Source organism: Pelophylax lessonae (genome assembly GCF_965119305.1).
Source record: "Pelophylax lessonae genome assembly, chromosome: 11".
NCBI lineage: Eukaryota > Metazoa > Chordata > Amphibia > Anura > Ranidae > Pelophylax > Pelophylax lessonae.
The window spans coordinates 167,088,115-167,109,730 of NC_138778.1; the positions used below are offsets into that span (position 1 = coordinate 167,088,115).

General features: G+C 43.6%; 1 protein-coding gene across 1 annotated transcript in view; it reads left to right on the plus strand.

Annotated features, from left to right (window-relative positions):
- The window catches only part of LOC309567195 (vasoactive intestinal polypeptide receptor-like), a 137,648-nt gene that overhangs the window by 32,921 nt on the left and 83,111 nt on the right, over positions 1-21,616 (plus strand). The window contains exon 5 of the mRNA XM_082272562.1: positions 12,857-12,954. Coding sequence (XP_082128688.1) covers positions 12,857-12,954 — 98 coding nt within the window. The remainder of the gene's footprint in view (positions 1-12,856; positions 12,955-21,616) is intronic.

The window sequence follows — 21,616 nt, forward strand, 5'->3', positions numbered from 1 at the left end:
CCATAACGTCTGCATTCCTCTCCCTACATACTACCTGTCCTCATACCCTCAGCACTCCTCTCCTGTATGTACTGCCCACTATCATATCCTCAGTACTCCTCTCCTATATGTACTGCCCACCGTCATATCCTCAGTACTCCTCTCCTATACTGTATGTACTGCCTACCGTCATATCCTCAGTACTCCTCTCCTATAAGTACCGCCCACCATCATGCCCTCAGCACTCCTCTCCTATATGTACTGCGCACCATCATATCCTCAGCACTCCTCTCCTGTATGTACTGCCCACTACCATATTCTCAGAACTCCTCTCCTATATGTACTGCCCACCGTCATATCCTCTGCACTCCTCTCCTGTATGTACTGCCCAATGTCATTACCTCCACACTCCTTCTGTACATACTGCCCACTGCCATACCCTCCAGACTCCTCTACTACACATACAGCCCCTTTCATACCCTCCACACTCCTTTCTTGTACATACTGCCCACTGTCATACCCTCCACACTCCTCTCCTGTATTTACTTCTCACTGCCATACCCTGAGCATTGCTCTCCTGTACGTACTGCCCACTGCCATACCCTAAGCACTCCTCTCCTGTACATACTGCCCACTGCCATACCCTCTGCATTCTTCTTCTGTATGAACTGTCCACTGTCATACCCTCTGCACTCTTCTCCTGTGCATACTGCCCACTGCCATACCCTAAGCACTCCTCTCCTGTACATACTGCCCACTGCCATACCCTCTGCATTCTTCTCCTGTATGTACTGTCCACTGTCATAACATCTGCACTCCTGTCCTATACATACTGCCCACCACAGGGTGCCAGGCAGCCAGCCAGCCAGCCACCCACCCACCACAGGGTTGAAGAAAGAAGAAAATAAATGCTCCTGCGCTTGGAAGGTGGTAATGTGACAGATAGAGGCTGAAGGTCCACTACCACGTGGGTTGTGCTGCCACTCTCAGCAGGTCAGGGGGAACCTGAATGGCACTCTGGGAAGAAAAAGTAAAGAGGGCGCACCCACCTAGCGCATTACCTGTGCAAAAAGAGGAGTTTTATTTAAAATATACACATCATACTCACAAATGCGATAGACAATTCAAGCAGATAAAGGTATAGATCAACCCAGATGTCCACCTAGCAAGGCCTGCTAGTGAACAACAGTCATGGAATGGATAGCTCCAAAGGAAGCTGACATGTTTCGTGGGGTGTCCCCCTCTTTCTCAGAGCCAGCCAGCCACCCACCATAGGGTGCCAGCCAGCCACCTACCAACCCACCACAGGGTGCCAGCAAGCCACCCACCCACCACAGGGTGCCAGCCACCCACCACAGGGTGCCAGCAAGCCAGCCACCCACCACAGGGCGCCAGCCAGCCAGCCACCCACCCACCCACCACAGGGTGCCAGCCAGCCACAGGCACTGTACCAGCCAGCCACCCACAGGCCCTGTACCAGCCAGCCAGCCACAGCCCCTGTGCCAGCCACCACCCACCACAGGGTGCCAGCCAGTCAGCCACCCACCACAGGGTGCCAGCCAGCCACCCACCACAGGGTGCCAGCCAGTCAGCCACCCACCCACCACAGGGTGCCAGCCAGCCAGCCACCCACCACAGGGTGCCAGTCAGCCACCAACCACAGGGTGCCAGACAGCCATCCACCCACCACAGGGTGCCAGCCACCCACCACAGGGTGCTAGCCACCCACCCACCAGAAGGTGCCAACCAGCCACCCACCAGAGGGTGCCAGACAGCCAACCACCCACCACAGGGTGCCAGCCAGCCAGCCACCCACCACAGCGTGCTAGCCAGCCAGCCACAGGCCCTGTACCAGCCAGCCACCCACAGGCCCTGTACCAGCCAGCCACCCACAGCCCCTGTGCCAGCCACCAACCCACCACAGGGTGCCAGCCAGCCACCCACCCACCACATGGTGCCAGCCAGCCACCCACCATGGGGTGCCAGCCAGCCACCCACCACAGGGTGCCAGCCAGCCAGTTTTTTAACCCTATATTAAATTTTAGCATTGTCTTTCAAATTTCAATGGAGATGGATGCAGATAGAAAAAGTAAAAGTGTGATCTGGGACTCTTTCTCGACTTCATCTCCAGGAAAAGCAGCAGTAAGCAACACCTGCACAAACAATGTAAGCATGGGCTCAGTAATTGCAAAAAGCAAAAATACGTCAAATCTTTGGGCCCATCTAAGAGTTCATCATGTTAAATTATATCATGCAGCACAGAAAAAAAACAATGAATCACAAGGTGAAATACCAGTATCCCAGGCAACAATAACAGATATGTTTCAGAAAAAAAACAGGTGGCTAAATTTGGATAGAAGATCCCAACTGCTGGACAGAGTAATCACAGAGATGATGGTCACCTTTAACCAGTCATTTACAATGGTGTCTGACTCTGGATTTAGGCGGTTAATGTCCATAGTTGAACCAAGGTACACACTGAAGAGTGACAAGTATTATCAAACCAAAATGCTGAGAATATAAAAAGGTCATTGAGAAAGTAAAGGCTATGCTGAAACCAGAGAATGCTGGCAACTCACACTCATTCACGACTGACTGCTAGTCAGGACAAACAGGGCCACTAATGAGTCTTACATGTCACTTGATTGACAGTGGATGGACAAGAAGGCATTTGGTGTTGAATACAAAAGTTGAGCAAGGATCCCACACTGGGGAGTACATTAGAGAAAGGTTTCTAGGCATGCTTGAAGAATGGGGAATCACCAAAGACTGAGTGATACTTGTGCTTCGAGACAGCGGAGCGAACATGGTGAAAGGAATGAGGCTTGCTGAAGTGTCAGACCTCAGTTGCATGGCACACCCCCTCCAGCTTGTGACAAATGATGTCAAACCAGAGAGCTTTGCTTGATATAATTAGCATGCTGAAGAGGTGCGCAGGCCATTTCCATCATTCAATCCTTGCCAAGCAGCGACTGAGGTGCATTCAGGAAGACCTTGGCCTACCCAAAAACAACTTGATTAGCTCTGTTCCAACACGATGGAACGAAAAACTTCACATGCTGCAAAGAATGCTGGAGCAGAAGCGAGCTCTTACCATCTATTCAGGTGAATATAGAGAATATTCTTGTCCTACTGCTGATCAGTGGGACATTGTAGCCAATGTCATTGAGACCCTCCTCCCCAAAGATGAAGTGATACTAGAGGTGAATCATTACGACTCATCTGTGTCATCTGTCATCCCATGTGTGAGAGTGCTGAAGATGATTCTTCAAGTGAACGAAGGACCCAACACACGTAGCACTAAAACATGTAGGCAGGCCATGAGGGGCAGCCTCGCCAAATGTTTTGAGAAGCATGAAGACAATAAAAATATTGTGCTTGCATTTCTTTTGGATCCTCGATACAAGAATCATGCTTTCTCTTCTGATGACGTATTGGCCAAGGCAAAACAATGGCTAACAGAAGATTTTCAACAGGAGGTTCCTGTCAAAAAGACAAGTCAGGAAGAGCAGGTTTCTAATCTGGAAGAGCAGGATGCTGCAATATGAGAAAAATGTCCAAAAAGACAACGGACAGAAGAGAAACTTCTTTGTGGTCAAATAGATGCCATGTTCAGTGTTTTATTGGGGCCTCGTGCAGATGATTCTTCTGAATCTGCAATAATGACCCTGGATGATGAACTTCATCTCTATTTGAAGGAACCAGTAATTGACAGAAAAAGTGGTGATCCTCTTCAGTGTTGGAAAGAAAATGAGGCATTCTACAAAAGACTTCCTTCTCATGCTAGAAGATACCTTTCTGCTCCTCCTTCCTCGGTACCAAGTGAGTGTGTTTTTAGTAAAGTGGCAGCAATATATGAAAAACACAGAAGCCGTTCAACTGGTGAACATGCTGAAATGTTATGCTTTCTGCACTATAATATTGTTCTAGTTAACTGGGAGTATTGAAAGTGAGTAGTACTAGTGTCCAGTCCACTGTCTCTTGCACTGCAGCTACTAGATTTAATTTGCAGACAGTGAGTGCACTACTGCAGCAGTTTACGTAATTTTTTGGAAGCCTTTAGTTATTATTTTCCCAGCACTTTATTTTTCACGGTTGTCTACTCTTCTAGGACAAGTTCGTTCACATTGTGAAACTGATTTACCTGCAAGTGAAAGCTGTGTGGTTTTCCTATCCCTACTCTGCACTCCTCTCCTGTAGAGTTGAGCGGACACCTGGATGTCCGTGTTCGGCGCGTTCGGCCGAACTTGAAAAAAAAGTCTGGGTCCGTGTCCCGGACTTTTTCCGAACTTTACCCCGACACCGAACCCCATTGAAGTCAATGGGGACCCGAACTTTCAGGCACTAAAATGGCTCTAAAACACCAATGGAAAGGGCTAGAGTGCTGCAAATGGCAGCAAAATGTAGGTAAGAGCATGGCAAGTGCTCTTAAAAAAATTCCCCTTTAAATTTATTTTTTAATAGCAGATTAGAACAGCAATCTGTAGTGAAATATAGCGGAACGCTGCACACAACAGACTGAAAAAAATAAATTTTTTTCTCCCTCCTCCTCCTCCTCCTCAGTGGGCTCAAGTGAGGGCAAAAAGATTGTTCACTGCACCACCCCCCACACAGCAAAATTGATGTAGACTGTCCCTGCCTAATCTCCAGCCTGTCCCTAATATGCTCAATAAGATCGTTCACTGCACCACCCCCCACACAGCAAAATCGATGTAGAAGACTGACCCTGCCTAATCTCCAGCCTCGCCCTAAAATGCTCTAATAACTTTCCCTGCCTGCACTCCGACCTGTCCCTGCATTCTTTTCGGACACAATTTTTCACAGAATCACTGTCTGTCCCTAATCAGCAGCCAGCACGTATGATGTGTGCTCTGTCCCTAAACTACAGCAGAATGACGCGGCGCGCTGGGGCTCTCGAACTTATAAAGACATGGTCACATGCTTCAGATGGCCAATCACAGCTACTAATACATTAGTAGGCATGGCTGTGATGGCGCACACCAGTTAAACGCTTGTTGATTGGCTGTTGAAAGCCCGCCATTAAAAGCGCGCCATTACATACAAAACAGGAAATAAAATGACCGAACACGTATTTTAAACCCGAACATACAGTAACGTTTTCGGGTCCGTGTTCGGGTAACAAAAATCCAATTATTCGGTACGAATAATACAGTCCGTGTTCGCTCAACACTACTCTCCTGTACATACTGCCCACTGCCATACCCTCCGCACTCCTCTTTGTACATACTGCCATACTCTCTGCACTCCTCTCCTGCACATACTGCCCACTGCCATACCCTCGGTATTCCTCTTTGTACATACTGCCCTCTGCCATGCTACTCCTCTGCCATTCCACTCCTGTACATACTGCCAACTGTCACACACTAAGCACTCCTCTGCTGTACATACTGCCCACTGTCATACCCTCAGCACTCCTTTCCTATACATACTGTCCACTGCCTTACTCACTGCACTCCTCTTCATACATACTGCCCATTGCCATACCTCAGCACTCCTGTCCTGTATATACCCCCCACTGTCATACCCTCTACTTCTCTCTCCTGCATATACTGCCCACTGTCACAACCTCCACACCTCTCTCCTTCACATATTGCACCGTCATATCCCCTGTAGTCCTTCCTGGAACATACATCCACTGCCATATCCTCTGCACATTACCCCCTCTCATATCCTCTGCGCTTTTTTCCTACACATACTGCCCCATGCATAGGCTCTGAACGTCTTTTCCTGCACCATATGCTCACTGTTATAACCTCCACATTCCTCGCTTACACATACTGCCCTGTCATATGCTCTGCACTCCTCTCCCATGCGTACCACCCATTGTTTTACCCTGCATTTCTCTCCTACATATACTGCCTGCTGTCTTTCATATCCTCTGCTTTCCTCTCCTACGCATACTGTACTCCTACAGGAACACTTTTACTAGTAAAAAAAAAAAGAAGAGCTACACATAAATAAGAGTTTTCCACCTGATTACTAGAAGGCAAGAGTTCAGTCTAAGGGTTCAATCAGGCATTCCAAAGGTCACATTTTAATAACCTAATGATTCTTTAAAATATTTAATCTATATGGATTTATAAAATATTGGGTGGAAATGCTCATATTCTCAGCAACAAGAGATAATTCTCTTTCTAGACCTCGGCTACTTCCCAGTAAAAGCAATGCACGCTACTGAACCTTAATCATTACATTAGCTTCAAATCATGAACCTCACATGCTTCTCGCTCCATGCGCTTTGCATGGGAAAATGTCATATAGAATTTTGCAAGCTCCTGCCAGATGTTGGCATGGTAACTTACCATTTGCAATTTATTTGTACTTATAAATCCACAGGAGCCATTTCCACAAGAAAGAGACCTAAACAATCTGTCTGATACAGTATTGCCTCTTTTTTTTTTTTTTTTGTAGTTTGTTTCGATGTTTATTATCCTTGCACTATTCTGTCCAAAATTAAACATTTTTGGCTTTAGGAAATACTTTAAAATGGTTGTAAACCCTTCCATATACCCAGTGAAGTGACTGGCCTCAAATGATACACAGAGATTAAACAAAGCCTCCTACATAATTTGTACCTGTTTATCTGCAGTCTTCAGTCTTCTTTTCTCTACATCTATTCAAAGTCAAGAATGTATAAAGCTTGGCTGAATGTTCAGAAAAAAGGGGCAGAGAGCTGAAGTCGCACTCTGCAGGGCTCAGTGAGGAGAGCTCTGACAGCTGATTGAAGGAAAGGGGCACACCCCCCTTCACACAGCACACAGGCAAAGAACTGAGGCTGTCATTCAGTTTGAGCTCCCTCCCCTGTCACCATTTTTCTCTTGGCGTCAGGAAAACTTGTCTGAACTGACTCATGCTGATTGCAGAGGAACAAAGTAGCAGACAGAAATGACACTTAGTGCTGTTAATTGAGAGAAGTATACACTATAGAGGGATATGCTTTATTCATATTTCATGTCTGAGGTTTTCAACCACTGTAATAAAGTGTTAAACCATAGGTCTGGCCAAAAAAAAAAAAAACGTATTTAGGACATCTTTGCAGTTTACGCATGATTCCCCAGGTATAGAAAAATACCTAGAAAAAATAAGCCGCGCTGCGTGATGTGGGTAAACAAAATTAATGTCCAAACAAAAATCAATGTCCCAAATATCAACTTGATTGACGCTGAAAACATAGATCACACTCCATGGTCTCTCTAGGAAATGTGCTTACCAGATAGCCACTAAAAATCTGCAAGATTCATATGCTGAGATGTAGTCACAGATCTGGGAGATGGGAGTTGTCAGAGTCCTCAGCGAATAATGTGAATAATATGCAAAAGAGAAAAAACTTGCATAGTGTGATACCGTAAATTATATAAATTTCCACCACCAATAAGGAATCCCTATCGATTGTGCAGCAGCTCACCAAATGAATAATAAGCAAACGTGAATAGCCCAGTGTAAAGGGAATGAATGTGGAAACGAACCACCACCAATTGCGAAGCCTCTTACCGAAAGATAGGTCAAATGAGCAGATAGGTTAATCCAGATAGCCAAGATACCAGAAACGTCACTCAAAAGCCCTGTGGGCCTCTTACCAGATGACAAATAATCCAAGCAGTAAATCTATTAGCGCTTTCCCATCATACGTGAAGCTCCAGGACCAACAGCATCAATGGTGTTAACGTTCAGACACAGCCAGAAAGGGACCCCGATCTCCTCAGCTGTTACTGCACACAGCCTTAAGGAGATCGGGGTCCCTTTCTGGCTGTGTCTGAACGTTAACACCATTGATGCTGTTGGTCCTGGAGCTTCACGCATGATGGGAAAGCGCTAATAGATTTACTGCTTGGATTATTTGTCATCTGGTAAGAGGCCCACAGGGCTTTTGAGTGACGTTTCTGGTATCTTGGCTATCTGGATTAACCTATCTGCTCATTTGACCTATCTTTCGGTAAGAGGCTTCGCAATTGGTGGTGGTTCGTTTCCACATTCATTCCCTTTACACTGGGCTATTCACGTTTGCTTATTATTCATTTGGTGAGCTGCTGCACAATCGATAGGGATTCCTTATTGGTGGTGGAAATTTATATAATTTACGGTATCACACTATGCAAGTTTTTTCTCTTTTGCATATTATTCACATTATTCGCTGAGGACTCTGACAACTCCCATCTCCCAGATCTGTGACTACATCTCAGCATATGAATCTTGCAGATTTTTAGTGGCTATCTGGTAAGCACATTTCCTACAGAGACCGTGGAGTGTGATCTATGTTTTCAGCGTCAATCAAGTTGATATTTGGGACATTGATTTTTGTTTGGACATTAATTTTGTTTACCCACATCACGCAGCGCGGCTTATTTTTTCTATACATTATCTGAGGGTGTGGTCGCACTTGAAGTCGCTGCTTTTCATACAATACTCACTTTAGCGCGGTTATTTTTCTCTTTTTATTCTTTTTTTTTTCTCTTTTTATAGAAAAATACCTGTTGAACCTGCCAGAAATCCAGTTCACACTTAACATCTTATAGTAAGCTGACAATCCTGCCTCTGCTGTTGTCAGCCCAGCCTGAGTTCCCCTCTGCTGGACTACATCACTTATCTCCTTTAGGTAATGGGGATGAGGAGAAGGGGAGATGTTCCATAGTCCAACAGGGGAGAACTCACAGAACTGATACCACTACTGGGATTTCAGTCTAGCAAATGCAGAATTGTCGTCTCACTAAATGAATATAGGAGCACACTGGATTTCTAGTAGATCAAGTGGTATTTTTCTTTGTATGTATATAAGGGGTGGGGTCTCCTGGGAGATGTCATTGCCAAAAAATTGCCTTGACCAATTTTTTTGAACGTCATTACCTAAAAAAGGCTTTGTAGCCACATTTGGTCAGTGGCACTATCCCCGCCCCTATGATTGCATAGCTGGTGATTCCTGGCCAGTAAATGAATTGGGCTGGGTAATGTCACTAAGAGCACGACAGGTGTCGGCACCTCCAGCTTCCTTAATAATCTTCGACAGGAAGGAAGCTGCCATAAATTGGTGGAAGCCAAATGTCATATAGTAGCACTATATCTACCACTACTAACGATTAAGTTCAGCATTCGGACAAGTGTTCAGACAGCCAAAGTTCGGTCCAAACTTGTGCTCAGACCAAAACTTAAGCCACATTGCTGATAGCAACTCAGAGCTTTTGCATGTAGTTATTGCTCCTGCTATTTCAATTTTAAGACACTTTTTACAAAAATGCAAAGTTACTTTAGAAGGCAAGTTCCCTTTAATGCGCCCTTCCTTTGTACCATTTACTCATCTTCCCTTTGCTCCCTCATCACTCCTTTCAAAGAGGGAGAAAAGAGAGGAAGCCCTGTATAAACTCTAACTCCCAACTAAGAGCTTACACAATGCTGAGGACTCTTTCCCTATGCTGGGGCTAGCAATAATCCAAGAGAAAGAACATGTCATATGCTTCACCATACATGGAAGTATAGGGTATTTGGCGAAACAAAGTGATGGGAACATAGAAAAGGTGAAACGTGCGGCTGAAAAGGTGCTGAGACAACCAGCGAAACTGGTCGTCCCAGAAGAAGATCAACAAAGGCAGTCTCCATATTTAAACAGTACATTTCCTTTAGGAAGTAAAACCAAATTAGAATTTACGAACAATACAGAATAATGTCAAACATAAAACCTTTAGTCTACAAGTAGTTTGGAAAATTAGAAAAAACTTGACTCTATTAATCATCAGTAACAAATACCACATTTAGGTCATCATCTTCTAATCCAAAAAAAATGAAATGCCACTGGTAATTATGTCCCTGCTATTTTCATTTAAAAACACTGGAAGCTGTTTTCCCTTGATAATATTTTGTTAGTGGAAGTCTATTGTCTTTGTTGTGGATGAACTACTAACTGTTATCTCCACTGTATGCAGTGGTTGACAAGTGCAGTGTGTATGGACACGAAATAACATTACTGCACTGTTCTTAAGTGGATGACCTAGAGCAGGGGTTCTCAGACTTTCTAAACAACGATCAAGTTCATTGCCCTTAGGGGGAAGACTAAAGCCAGTGGGAGTAGAAAATGTCCTAGGATCGATGGTCAATGGAAGTAAGTGAATCCTCCAGGGTTGAGGGTCAGTGGGAGTAATAAAAGCCCAAGGGTTGGTGAGAAGCAGGAGTAAAAGAATAACTTAACGCCCATGGTTACTGGGAAACAGAATAGTGTCCCATCATTGGTGTCAGTGGGAAAAGGAATAGTGCCCAATTGTTAGTAGTAGTAGGAGGAGCAGTGTCCCATCTATTGTGTAGAAGGGGGAAATAGTACACCTTTACTGGTGTCAATGGGAGGAATAGCATCCTATTATTGGTGTCAATGGGGGGAATAGTACCCATCATTGGTGTCAATTGGGTTCATTTCTGACGGGATTACCAACATCCTGATATCTTCCCCAACTAACATACCCCATCCAACCATGCTAAACACTTTTCTCCTTGGATCCTGATACCACAGAGGACATTGCTATACTTATGTCTAATGCTTACCTAACCACCTAGACCCCATTCCCTCACAACTGTCAATGAGGGGAGTAGCACTTCATTCTTAGTGTCAATGTGGGGAAATAGTACCCCATTATCGGTGTCAAAGGGGGAATAGTACACCATCATTGGTGTCAATGGGGTTAATAGTTCCTCAACATTGGAGTCAATGGGATGAAAAATGCTAGAAAAGGCCAGTTTGGGTACCAATGATAGACAATGGGCTGGATATAGCCCTTTGCTTACCTTTATCCAGTACTTGGGGCACTATTCCACTCACTGACACAAGGCACCATTCCATCTGCTGATACCAACGATGGGGCAGCATTGTTCTATTCACCAGAGGTGTCTGCTGCCCCTGCTTTCAAAATGCAAAAACAGTGGCTGCATCTCAATGGATGCAGCCCCTGTTCAACCAACAATTTTCCCTCAGATTCCTTTGTTTTTTCTGTTTTTTTATTCAAAGGATGTGGGGCAGGAGGCAGCAAAGGAACAAGGAACTGGCCATATTTGCTTAGGGCATGACTAGTGGATACAAATAAACTGTAACTTCACTTTTTGCTTAGGTTGTTTGGAAAACTCACAAAAGATGAAAAAGCAGTGGAAAACTATAATAGGCAGAACAGGTGGCTGACTGGGGCTCCATGGGGATGCTAGCAAAATTCTATTCTTCTTCTGTGCTTTTTATAGTAAGTCAGTTTTAGCTTTGCAAGACTTTTTTTTTCATAAGGTGATCAGCAATGGCAGCCTTTTATATCTCTCAGTAGAGTGTAGTGTAGTGTTCCTTTACTATTATCACTAATCATAGACAATACACATGCACACTTCTTGTACTTGGAGGTATCTTTTTGAAATTATCTGATATTGATATTATCTGTCACTGTCATATGAGTAAATTGTGGAGAAAATTGCTGCATCAGATCCTAGTTAAAATTCAAGCGAGTGAGTAGTGAGTTACTCATATTCCAGAAGAGTTTCACCAGCCAATGTGAGAAGCAAAACACAACTACTTATGTACACTGGTTCTTATGGATAGTCCAACCCAGCTAGTTGGGGGCCCATGAATAAAATACAGCCCAGGATCCACAGTAAATATAAACCTGCATATAACTCATGAATATTGTTAAAATGAGTTTCTCTGATTCTAAAGCCCCGTACACACGAGTAGAAATTCGGCCGGGAAATTTCGCCCGACGTCCGATCTGCCGATTTTCGGCTTGTTAGTATGGTACTTCTGACAACCGACTCCGACTTTTCGGCCAAAAAAATCCTGGTGTGCAGGCTATATAATTTTTGTCGACCGTCAAAACACGTCCGATTTTCGTCTCATTAGTACAGATTTAGATGGGGAAAAATCTTATGAGCAAGACTAGGCATGCTCAGAGATGAAAGAACACAAAGAAAGCAATCCAACACATGACATCACTTCTGAAGTAGAATTCTGTCGTGCGGGAAAATTTGTGTGCAGTCTAGAGCACATTCCAACCAACAGACACCACTCTGGACAAAAGACGGACGACCGGTCGGTGGAAATTCGTTGCGTGTGTACGAGGCTTTACCAGCTGAAATGTTGAAATGGTTCCGGTATTGGATGTGGACAGTGATGGAAGGGGTAGTGGTAACAACTACCTGCATGCTCTTCTATTTGCTTTACCATTTTCCTTTTTCCTTCATGGGAACTGGATGGGGAAGAAAGTTTAGACGTCATAAGGAAGATCAGGTAAGACAAGCTTGGTGGAGGTTTCGTACCAATCAAATAATTATTATTGATTTCTCTGCCAACCCAGACAACTTAAACGACCAAGCTTTTGTCTATAGTTTACAAAGAATTAAAACTCAGGATTAACCATTCATCCAGATTCCTCCTGAACAAAAACCTTAACCCTGATTATGGGAGATTTTTGCATTACCTTCTGAAACATGTTGGCTGTCAACTCTTGATAGACTTGTTATTGTGACAAATAAAAATAATATCTGGACTGATCCTGATGGCTTGGAACTCTCATCCCCTTACTCCATAATAAGTGGGAAACCTTTAAATGCTTAGAAAATGAAAGTCTCCATCCTCAAATTAAAGCAGGAGTGTAGCAAGGGAAACACGACATCCAAGGTCTACTTGTACAAGAACAATTTTCAAGTGCAGGCATTCCTACTCCTGAAAATTGGGTGTTCATTTCATTGGGTGGATGAATTTTTGCATTAGATGTTCTTCTTCATCTGACTTTCCTAGCAAAGAAAAAGAACAATGGAAAGAACAATACTGGAATGTGTCTAGTTGTCATCATCTATATATATATATATATATATATATTATCAATGGGTGACTATGTCTTTGTTTTAGAGAGGACATTTCTACACAGTGAAGATTCTGTACACATGCGGATATGCTGCTTCCCTTCTGGCACTGGTGAGTGCCATCAGCATCTTCTCCCTCTTTAGGTGAGTGTATGTTACTGAACTCTGCCTTATGGGAGGGTAAAAAAGAATTCTGCTGAGTACTGTTCCCATCTAAGCTTCATCTACTTTGTATTATAACCAGGTGCAATTCTGAAAAACAAACTTTATGTAAAAGAGACCTGTGAATGAAGTCTCTATTACTCTGATTGTCCGGTACATTAGAAAGGTAAAACAAAATTGCAATATGATTGTCCGGTACATGAGAAAGGTAAAACAATTTGCAGTATGACCTTTCCTTCTAAATTCATAGCTAATTCATAGATAAGCTGGTCTGAACCAGGGAAAAAAAATGCAGCTTCCATAATGCAACTGCCATGCTTTAGCACAGGCCCGTAGTCAACAAATTTTATGACTAATCTGGCCATACACAGTAGAATTTTTAGTTCAATAATCTTCGTTTTCAGAAAACACCCGTTTGATTTTCTAATAGTCAAATTGACTATTTCCAACCATAGTGGTGAAAAAAAAAAAAATCAAAGGAGCAGGATGGGAAATTCTTCTAAAACTAACAACAGTGTTTTTTGTTTGCCAAATTCCTTCATTCAAAAATTAAATGTTAAAATTAAAATTAAATTAAATTAAAAGTTAAAATTAAATTAAACAACTTTTGTCAAGCCTTTGATGGAATGGCTAAATGTATTGATGGGATTTTGCAGACAAATATTTTTACAAAAATCTACCAGTATGTCTCCTTATCACACTCAATAATGCATTTAAAAGACTAGATGAATTTATAAAATTTGGTACTTCCAAATTTTGTTACTTTTACCAATTGATATCAGAAGAAAGGTAATTTCCCACATGAAAACCACATTCATTGTTAAAAATATTTTACATTCTGCGCCTTTGATTTTGTTTTCATCACAAAGGTTGAAAAGGTGTGTTTGTTTTATAAGGTTGTAAACAAAAGGTACCACATCCCTAATCTGTATAGAATCTGTACTGGGAAAGGTATCCCAAAGGGTGAAACCCACAGCTAGAACCTGAGGTGTACAGGTAGGTGCTGGGGTGAGAAGACACGAGAAGGAAGAAAAACAAGTAAGAAAGAGGGAAAGGAAAAAAAAAAAGAAAATGGAAAGAAAAGGGGAAGGGGGAAAGAGTGAAAAGAAAAGGGGGGGGAAAAAGAACAAGGAAGAGGGAAAGGAAGATAAGAATCAAAATAAGGAGAGAAAAAAAGGGGATAGGGGACGGGAAACAAAGAAAAGGGAGGGGGGGGGGGTTTGGAAGAAGGAAAAGGGGAGAGAAAGAAGGAAAATGGAGAAGGAAAGGGGGAAGAAAAAGCAAATAAAGATGCGAAAAAGAGGGGAGGGCTAGTGGGACTTTAAAGGTACCAGGTAGTTCAAAATGATAAGCACATAATTTAAAAACTGGAGATATTTATTAACATAACATCTTTAAAATACAAGACAAAAAATACAACATGGATACAAGTAATTTGACATATACAGGAAGAGCAGATGTACTGAACATAAGGCAGTAATGATAATGTAGATGCATAGGTCCAATGATGAGCATTAAACCAATCCCGACATGTTTCGCGGGCAGTGATGCACCGCTTCTTCAGGGGAATAAGAATATGTCAACGTACAGTGCCTATATGATACAGTGACAACAAACAATTATTGTTAGTTCAGGTGCATATATGTCTAACAACAAGAGCAGAAAGTGCATGCTAATATGGAACATCAAAGGAACATTCAGGGCCATCACCATAGAGAGATCCACCACCAAACCAATTGGATAGAAAGCTCCCCAGAAAGGACGTCTCACCCGCGGATGTGGAGGGGCATAGGGGGTGGGATAGAGATGTAGGTGTGGTAAGCTAAAGAAGCTTTCACCGCCCAGTAAGCAAAAAAAGAGAAAAACCTGTTTGTAGGTCTAACATATATACCTTATTCAGTGTCTAAAATGGACACGTTTGTATAGTCAAAAGTAAAAAAGGTTAAGGGCAGGAGGTGTCAAACATGGCGGCCAAGTTGGAAGGATACCCAGCGGGGTGATGATCTGTAGAGATGGAAATCAAACAAGTAGTGCATCTGTGATCAAAATGCTGTATATTATGTCTCTGTTGAATAGTTAGAAAATAAGCGAAAGGGGGGCTATACCTGCAAAGATGGAGGAAAAGTCCTTCTTGGTAAAGATAGGTAACTAGAGATATGAATAAAGCCCAAGTGTGAGCTGTTGCATTTGTATTGCTAAGTCAGAGGGGTGAGGCCAACCATCCCAGACATCTAGATAGCATATGGAAAAATCAATATATTACAAAGTGAAAGGAGAACCCGTCTATCATCAGACAACAGGTACGCCAATATGATCCTGAGTATCTTACCCGCGTGGGACCGCCATGTCCGCATACACCAATTCCTGAGTGACTGAATGAGACGCTTGTTCCCCCTATTATGGCCCTCAACCCGACGCCACGCCGCGCATGACGTCATGCGTAACGTGGGCGGGTCAGGTCCTCAACTGCGCGCGCATCCGAAGAGGCGCATGCGCAGTGTCGCTCAAAACAGGCCGCAAAGGACAGCCCAGAAAGCGGCCACAACACCGCCGGACGGATAAACAACACCCGGCCAGCGGTGTGTGAGAGGACCACACATCCGCTGAGACGTCTGGAGAACACGCCACCCAGTGGCAGGAGGAAAGACCACACACATGGATAGTGCCAAGAATGTACTTTGATCGCCAAAAGAATCATAGCATGCATGTAAACAAATATGACAATGGACAATAGGGATAAAATAATAACAAAAACACCTATGGGTGTTTTTGTTATTATTTTATCCCTATTGTCCATTGTCATATTTGTTTACATGCATGCTATGATTCTTTTGGCGATCAAAGTACATTCTTGGCACTATCCATGTGTGTGGTCTTTCCTCCTGCCACTGGGTGGCGTGTTCTCCAGACGTCTCAGCGGATGTGTGGTCCTCTCACACACCGCTGGCCGGGTGTTGTTTATCCGTCCGGCGGTGTTGTGGCCGCTTTCTGGGCTGTCCTTTGCGGCCTGTTTTGAGCGACACTGCGCATGCGCCTCTTCGGATGCGCGCGCAGTTGAGGACCTGACCCGCCCACGTTACGCATGACGTCATGCGCGGCGTGGCGTCGGGTTGAGGGCCATAATAGGGGGAACAAGCGTCTCATTCAGTCACTCAGGAATTGGTGTATGCGGACATGGCGGTCCCACGCGGGTAAGATACTCAGGATCATATTGGCGTACCTGTTGTCTGATGATAGACGGGTTCTCCTTTCACTTTGTAATATATTGATTTTTCCATATGCTATCTAGATGTCTGGGATGGTTGGCCTCACCCCTCTGACTTAGCAATACAAATGCAACAGCTCACACTTGGGCTTTATTCATATCTCTAGTTACCTATCTTTACCAAGAAGGACTTTTCCTCCATCTTTGCAGGTATAGCCCCCCTTTCGCTTATTTTCTAACTATTCAACAGAGACATAATATACAGCATTTTGATCACAGATGCACTACTTGTTTGATTTCCATCTCTACAGATCATCACCCCGCTGGGTATCCTTCCAACTTGGCCGCCATGTTTGACACCTCCTGCCCTTAACCTTTTTTACTTTTGACTATACAAACGTGTCCATTTTAGACACTGAATAAGGTATATATGTTAGACCTACAAACAGGTTTTTCTCTTTTTTTGCTTACTGGGCGGTGAAAGCTTCTTTAGCTTACCACACCTACATCTCTATCCCACCCCCTATGCCCCTCCACATCCGCGGGTGAGACGTCCTTTCTGGGGAGCTTTCTATCCAATTGGTTTGGTGGTGGATCTCTCTATGGTGATGGCCCTGAATGTTCCTTTGATGTTCCATATTAGCATGCACTTTCTGCTCTTGTTGTTAGACATATATGCACCTGAACTAACAATAATTGTTTGTTGTCACTGTATCATATAGGCACTGTACGTTGACATATTCTTATTCCCCTGAAGAAGCGGTGCATCACTGCCCGCGAAACATGTCGGGATTGGTTTAATGCTCATCATTGGACCTATGCATCTACATTATCATTACTGCCTTATGTTCAGTACATCTGCTCTTCCTGTATATGTCAAATTACTTGTATCCATGTTGTATTTTTTGTCTTGTATTTTAAAGATGTTATGTTAATAAATATCTCCAGTTTTTAAATTATGTGCTTATCATTTTGAACTACCTGGTACCTTTAAAGTCCCACTAGCCCTCCCCTCTTTTTCGCATCTTTATTTGCTTTTTCTTCCCCCTTTCCTTCTCCATTTTCCTTCTTTCTCTCCCCTTTTCCTTCTTCCAAACCCCCCCCCCCCCCCCTCCCTTTTCTTTGTTTCCCGTCCCCTATCCCCTTTTTTTCTCTCCTTATTTTGATTCTTATCTTCCTTTCCCTCTTCCTTGTTCTTTTTCCCCCCCCTTTTCTTTTCACTCTTTCCCCCTTCCCCTTTTCTTTCCATTTTCTTTTTTTTTTCCTTTCCCTCTTTCTTACTTGTTTTTCTTCCTTCTCGTGTCTTCTCACCCCAGCACCTACCTGTACACCTCAGGTTCTAGCTGTGGGTTTCACCCTTTGGGATACCTTTCCCAGTACAGATTCATCACAAAGGTTGAAAATGATTGTTGATTTGACTATTAGAAAATTGAACTAGAGGGCAGGTAGCAAAAATTTCCAACCTAAACTCTACTGGTACACTAATATACTACACCTACGCTAATTCTAAACCAAAATATATACATACAACATATATTCCAAAACAAGCTGCTGTCATACAGACATACAATGTCCCAATGCAATATTGTCCTCTAATAAATTATTATTTGGAGTGAATCAAATCACATGATAAAGTAGTCTGTGTATAAATAAATAAAAAAAAAAAAAAAAGATGTGGTTCAAATCCAAAAGGCAACGTGTCCTCACACCTCTGTGCCCTTACTCCACACTCACCGGATGTAATTGTGTTCTTATAAATAAAAGAAGTAAATCCGTGCTTGCTCTGCCAATTTGCCATGCGTTGGGTCCCCAGTCAAGTGGTCAATACTCCTCAGTTCCTTTAAGGTCTAAGCGCTGGATCCTCCACCCGTGTGGTCCTAAGGCTCCTCAATCTCTTTAAGGTACTCAGTGGCAGCAGGTATTTTTGTGGCAGGATCACTAAAAGAGAATAGTAAAGATTCTTATGGTGTATTTTTCTTAATATTAAAACCAATACAGAACATAGTGCACTTACATGGTAAAAAAAGCTAGGGCTCAAAGTGAAAATTAAACTGCTGGTATGCTCTCCAGCATGTGTTCTACCTAAAAAGTAGAAGTTATGTCACCAGGAGCCGCACTCTACGTGTTTTGTCATCAATGTGAGATGTCCTCAGGGTTCCTATGCTAATACTGTGTATTTAAATTGCACTGGTAAATAATCCTTGTTAATAAATATGATATGTGGAGCTCATTGTACATTAGTGTGATGGTCCCAGGGAACAATGTTCCTTTTATGAGTGGTCATTAGGAAGAATTTGCCACTTAGATATCCTAACAGATCAGGCATCAGTGGTTACTTATCTGAGAGGTTACTTATCTGAGAGGTAGTAAGTGCTCACGGAACCCCTAAGTGCTCAAGGAACCCTTTTAAATCCTCTGGAGGAGCCCTCGTTGAGATGAGCTGATCCAGAGGTTGGCCTTTTAAAGTGATGCTAAAGGTTGTCATTTTTTTTTTTTTTTTTTATAATAAACATGTTATACTTACCTGCTCTTTGCAATGCTTTTGCACAGAGCAGCCCCAGTCCTTCTCTTTTTGGGTCATCTGCTGGTGATCCTGGCTCCTCCCCCCTGCCAAGGGCACCCAATAACGAGCCTCTTGCTATGGTTACACTGAAACAGGCTCGTTCCTGAGCCACACTCCTGTGAATGGACATTGTCCTTTTACACAAAGTGGGTGGCTGGTCCCTGCCCCTGCTCTCTTCTCACTTTCTCACTGGCTGTGATTAACAACAGCAGGAGCCAATAGCTGCCGCTTTTGTGTGAGCCAATGAGGAGAGGGAGACCCAGGAGAGCCACTGCTTTCATCCTCTTAGGTATCTGGTGGTGGAGCCTGAAGCGTTGAGGAAGGCCTCTCTTACAGCCCTGGTTCTGGAGTCCCTGGTAAGATGAGAGGGAATGCCCGAGCTCAGGGTGGCACAAGTGCCTGGAATGTCTCTTGCTGGCAGGTTCTATTGAGCGTCTATGAATGTAGGAATAACAGAATTGGACAAGCTGGCGGAGGAGCAGGGGCCAGTAAAAGATGAAGATAGGCTGGTGCAGATGAAGGATAAACACAAGGCAGAGTTGGACAGTCTAGGTCACCTGCTAGCGGGCAGATCAGGTTCAGATGGCAGGCTGGAGAGTAGTTAGGAGACAGGCCAGAGTCGGTAACAGCAGAGCCGATGAGCAGAAGGAGCAGGCTGAGGCATAATCGCATAATCCAGGGACAGGCCAGGGGTCAGTACAGGTTGCATTCAGGCAGAGTCAGAGGCAGGATCATGTCGGCAACAGGAGAACAACAGGAACAGATAAGAAGACAGGAAATATCAGAGACCAAACAGCACTGACACGCTGCACTGGTGCAATTTAAAAAAAGAACTTCTGGTGTCAATGCGCATGCTCCCCCATTTACGCACACACACTCTATCAGCCCATGAGCACGATTCCTCAGGCTTGTTTGATTGTGTACATGAATGTTCCTTTCCTGAAACATGCCCATTGCTGGATCATATGGGGCTCAGGTAAGTAAAAGGGGGGCTGAGGGGAGTTACACCCAGAAGGTTTTTACCTTAACCACTTAAGCCCCGGAAGATTTTACCCCCTTCCTGACCAGGGGGTATTTTGCGATTGGGCACTGTGTGAATTTAACAGACAATTGCGCGGTCGTGCGACGCTGTACCCAAATGAATTTGACGTCCTTTTTTTCCCCACAAACAGAGCTTTCTTTTTGGTGGTATTTGATCACCTGTGCAATTTTTTGATCATGCGCTATAAACAAAAAAAGAGCGACAATTTTGCAAAAATAACAATATTTTTCACATTCTTTTATATGAAATTCCCCCCCAAAAAAATTTTTGCCCAATTTGTTTTCTGCTACCTATGTTTGGTAAAAAAAATCACAATAAGCGTATTTTGATTGGTTTGCGCAAAAGTTATTGCGTTTACTAACTAAGAGAAAGATTTTCGTCATTTTTGTTGTTTTTTTTTTAACGAGTAATGGCGGCGATCTGCGATTTTTTTGCGGGACTGCGACATTGCGGCGGACAGATCGGGCCCTTGACTGACATTTTTGACACTTTTGGGGGTACCAGTGACATTACTACAGTAATCAGTGCTATACATATGCACTGTTACTGTAAAAATGACACTGGCAGTGAAGGGGTTAACTTTATTGGAGAGGGAGGGGTTAAGTGTGTCCCTAGGGGCGTGTTTATTACTGTCATTGGATGTGGCTGTGTGTGTAACAGCACAGATCAACGGTCCTACATAGCAGGACCGAGTGATCTGTGCTTTTACACAGGGGAGAATGACAGGTGGCTTTGTTTACATTAGCCGCCTGCCTTTCTCCCTCTCTACCCGACGATCGCGAGTGACCGGCGGACATCGGGTCCGCCGGTCACACGCGCCGGCTTCTTCGGGTAAGAGTGGGGGCGAGCGCGCGCTCATCCCCTATTCGCTTCCAGGCTAGTGACGTACCGGTACGTCACTTTGCCTGGGAGGGGCTGACCGCCGCGTATATAGTCGGGCAAGTGGTTAATGCATACAATGCATTATTGTAAACAAAAAACCTTCTGCCTTTAGAACCACTTTAAGTAAAGATATTTTTTTCCTTTATTCAGTTGAAATTAGCTAAATGCATTCCATGTGCAAAAGAAAAAGGTATGTAAAGTCTTAGTCTGTTTTCTTTAAAAAAAAAAAAAGTCTATCCCCTGCCAGCACACTTGCTCTCTACAGGGAAGCAGTGATCTCTCTGCAGAGGTCTGATACCCCCCTGCTGAGTCAGAGCTAGTGCTCTCCAATCAGCGGAGAGTCAGTAGAGGGGACGTCAGAACCTCTGCAATGAGACCACTGCTTCCACACTTTGCATCTGTTGGCAGGGGGCATGCTTTTCTACTAAGCTGTGGCTGCTTGACAAAGCAAACACACTTTGAAAACTTTTTGTTTTGATGCATCTGGAATGCATTCAAACTGAAGGTCCAAATGGGCTTTAAGCTTTCACGCCAACGTTCTGAAGGAAATTTACTTTGCCTTCACGTTGTACATCCTCAAATGTAATTTTGTAACGCAGACAAAGTCTATCACTTGATCTACTTTTATTGTCCTTGTAATTATAAAACATTTACATAAGGCACCAATCAGCTATGGGCTGATCAGCTTTGCTGATGAGCTGTAGAGGATACAAATCATCAACATTATATTAAGAAGTGTTTTCATTAGAGAAGAGATACTGGAACTGACAAGAAAATAAGTATTCATGATTTGATTTCTCATTCTCGAGGGGGGGTCATTTCTTCTTGTGATTTTTTTTTTTTCTTCCCCAACTTCCCAGTGGTATACAGAATTAGACTCTAGCTTGACATTTACTCACGGTCCATTACTGTGATATAGCAAAGGAATCACCAGTGTATTAGACAATAACTC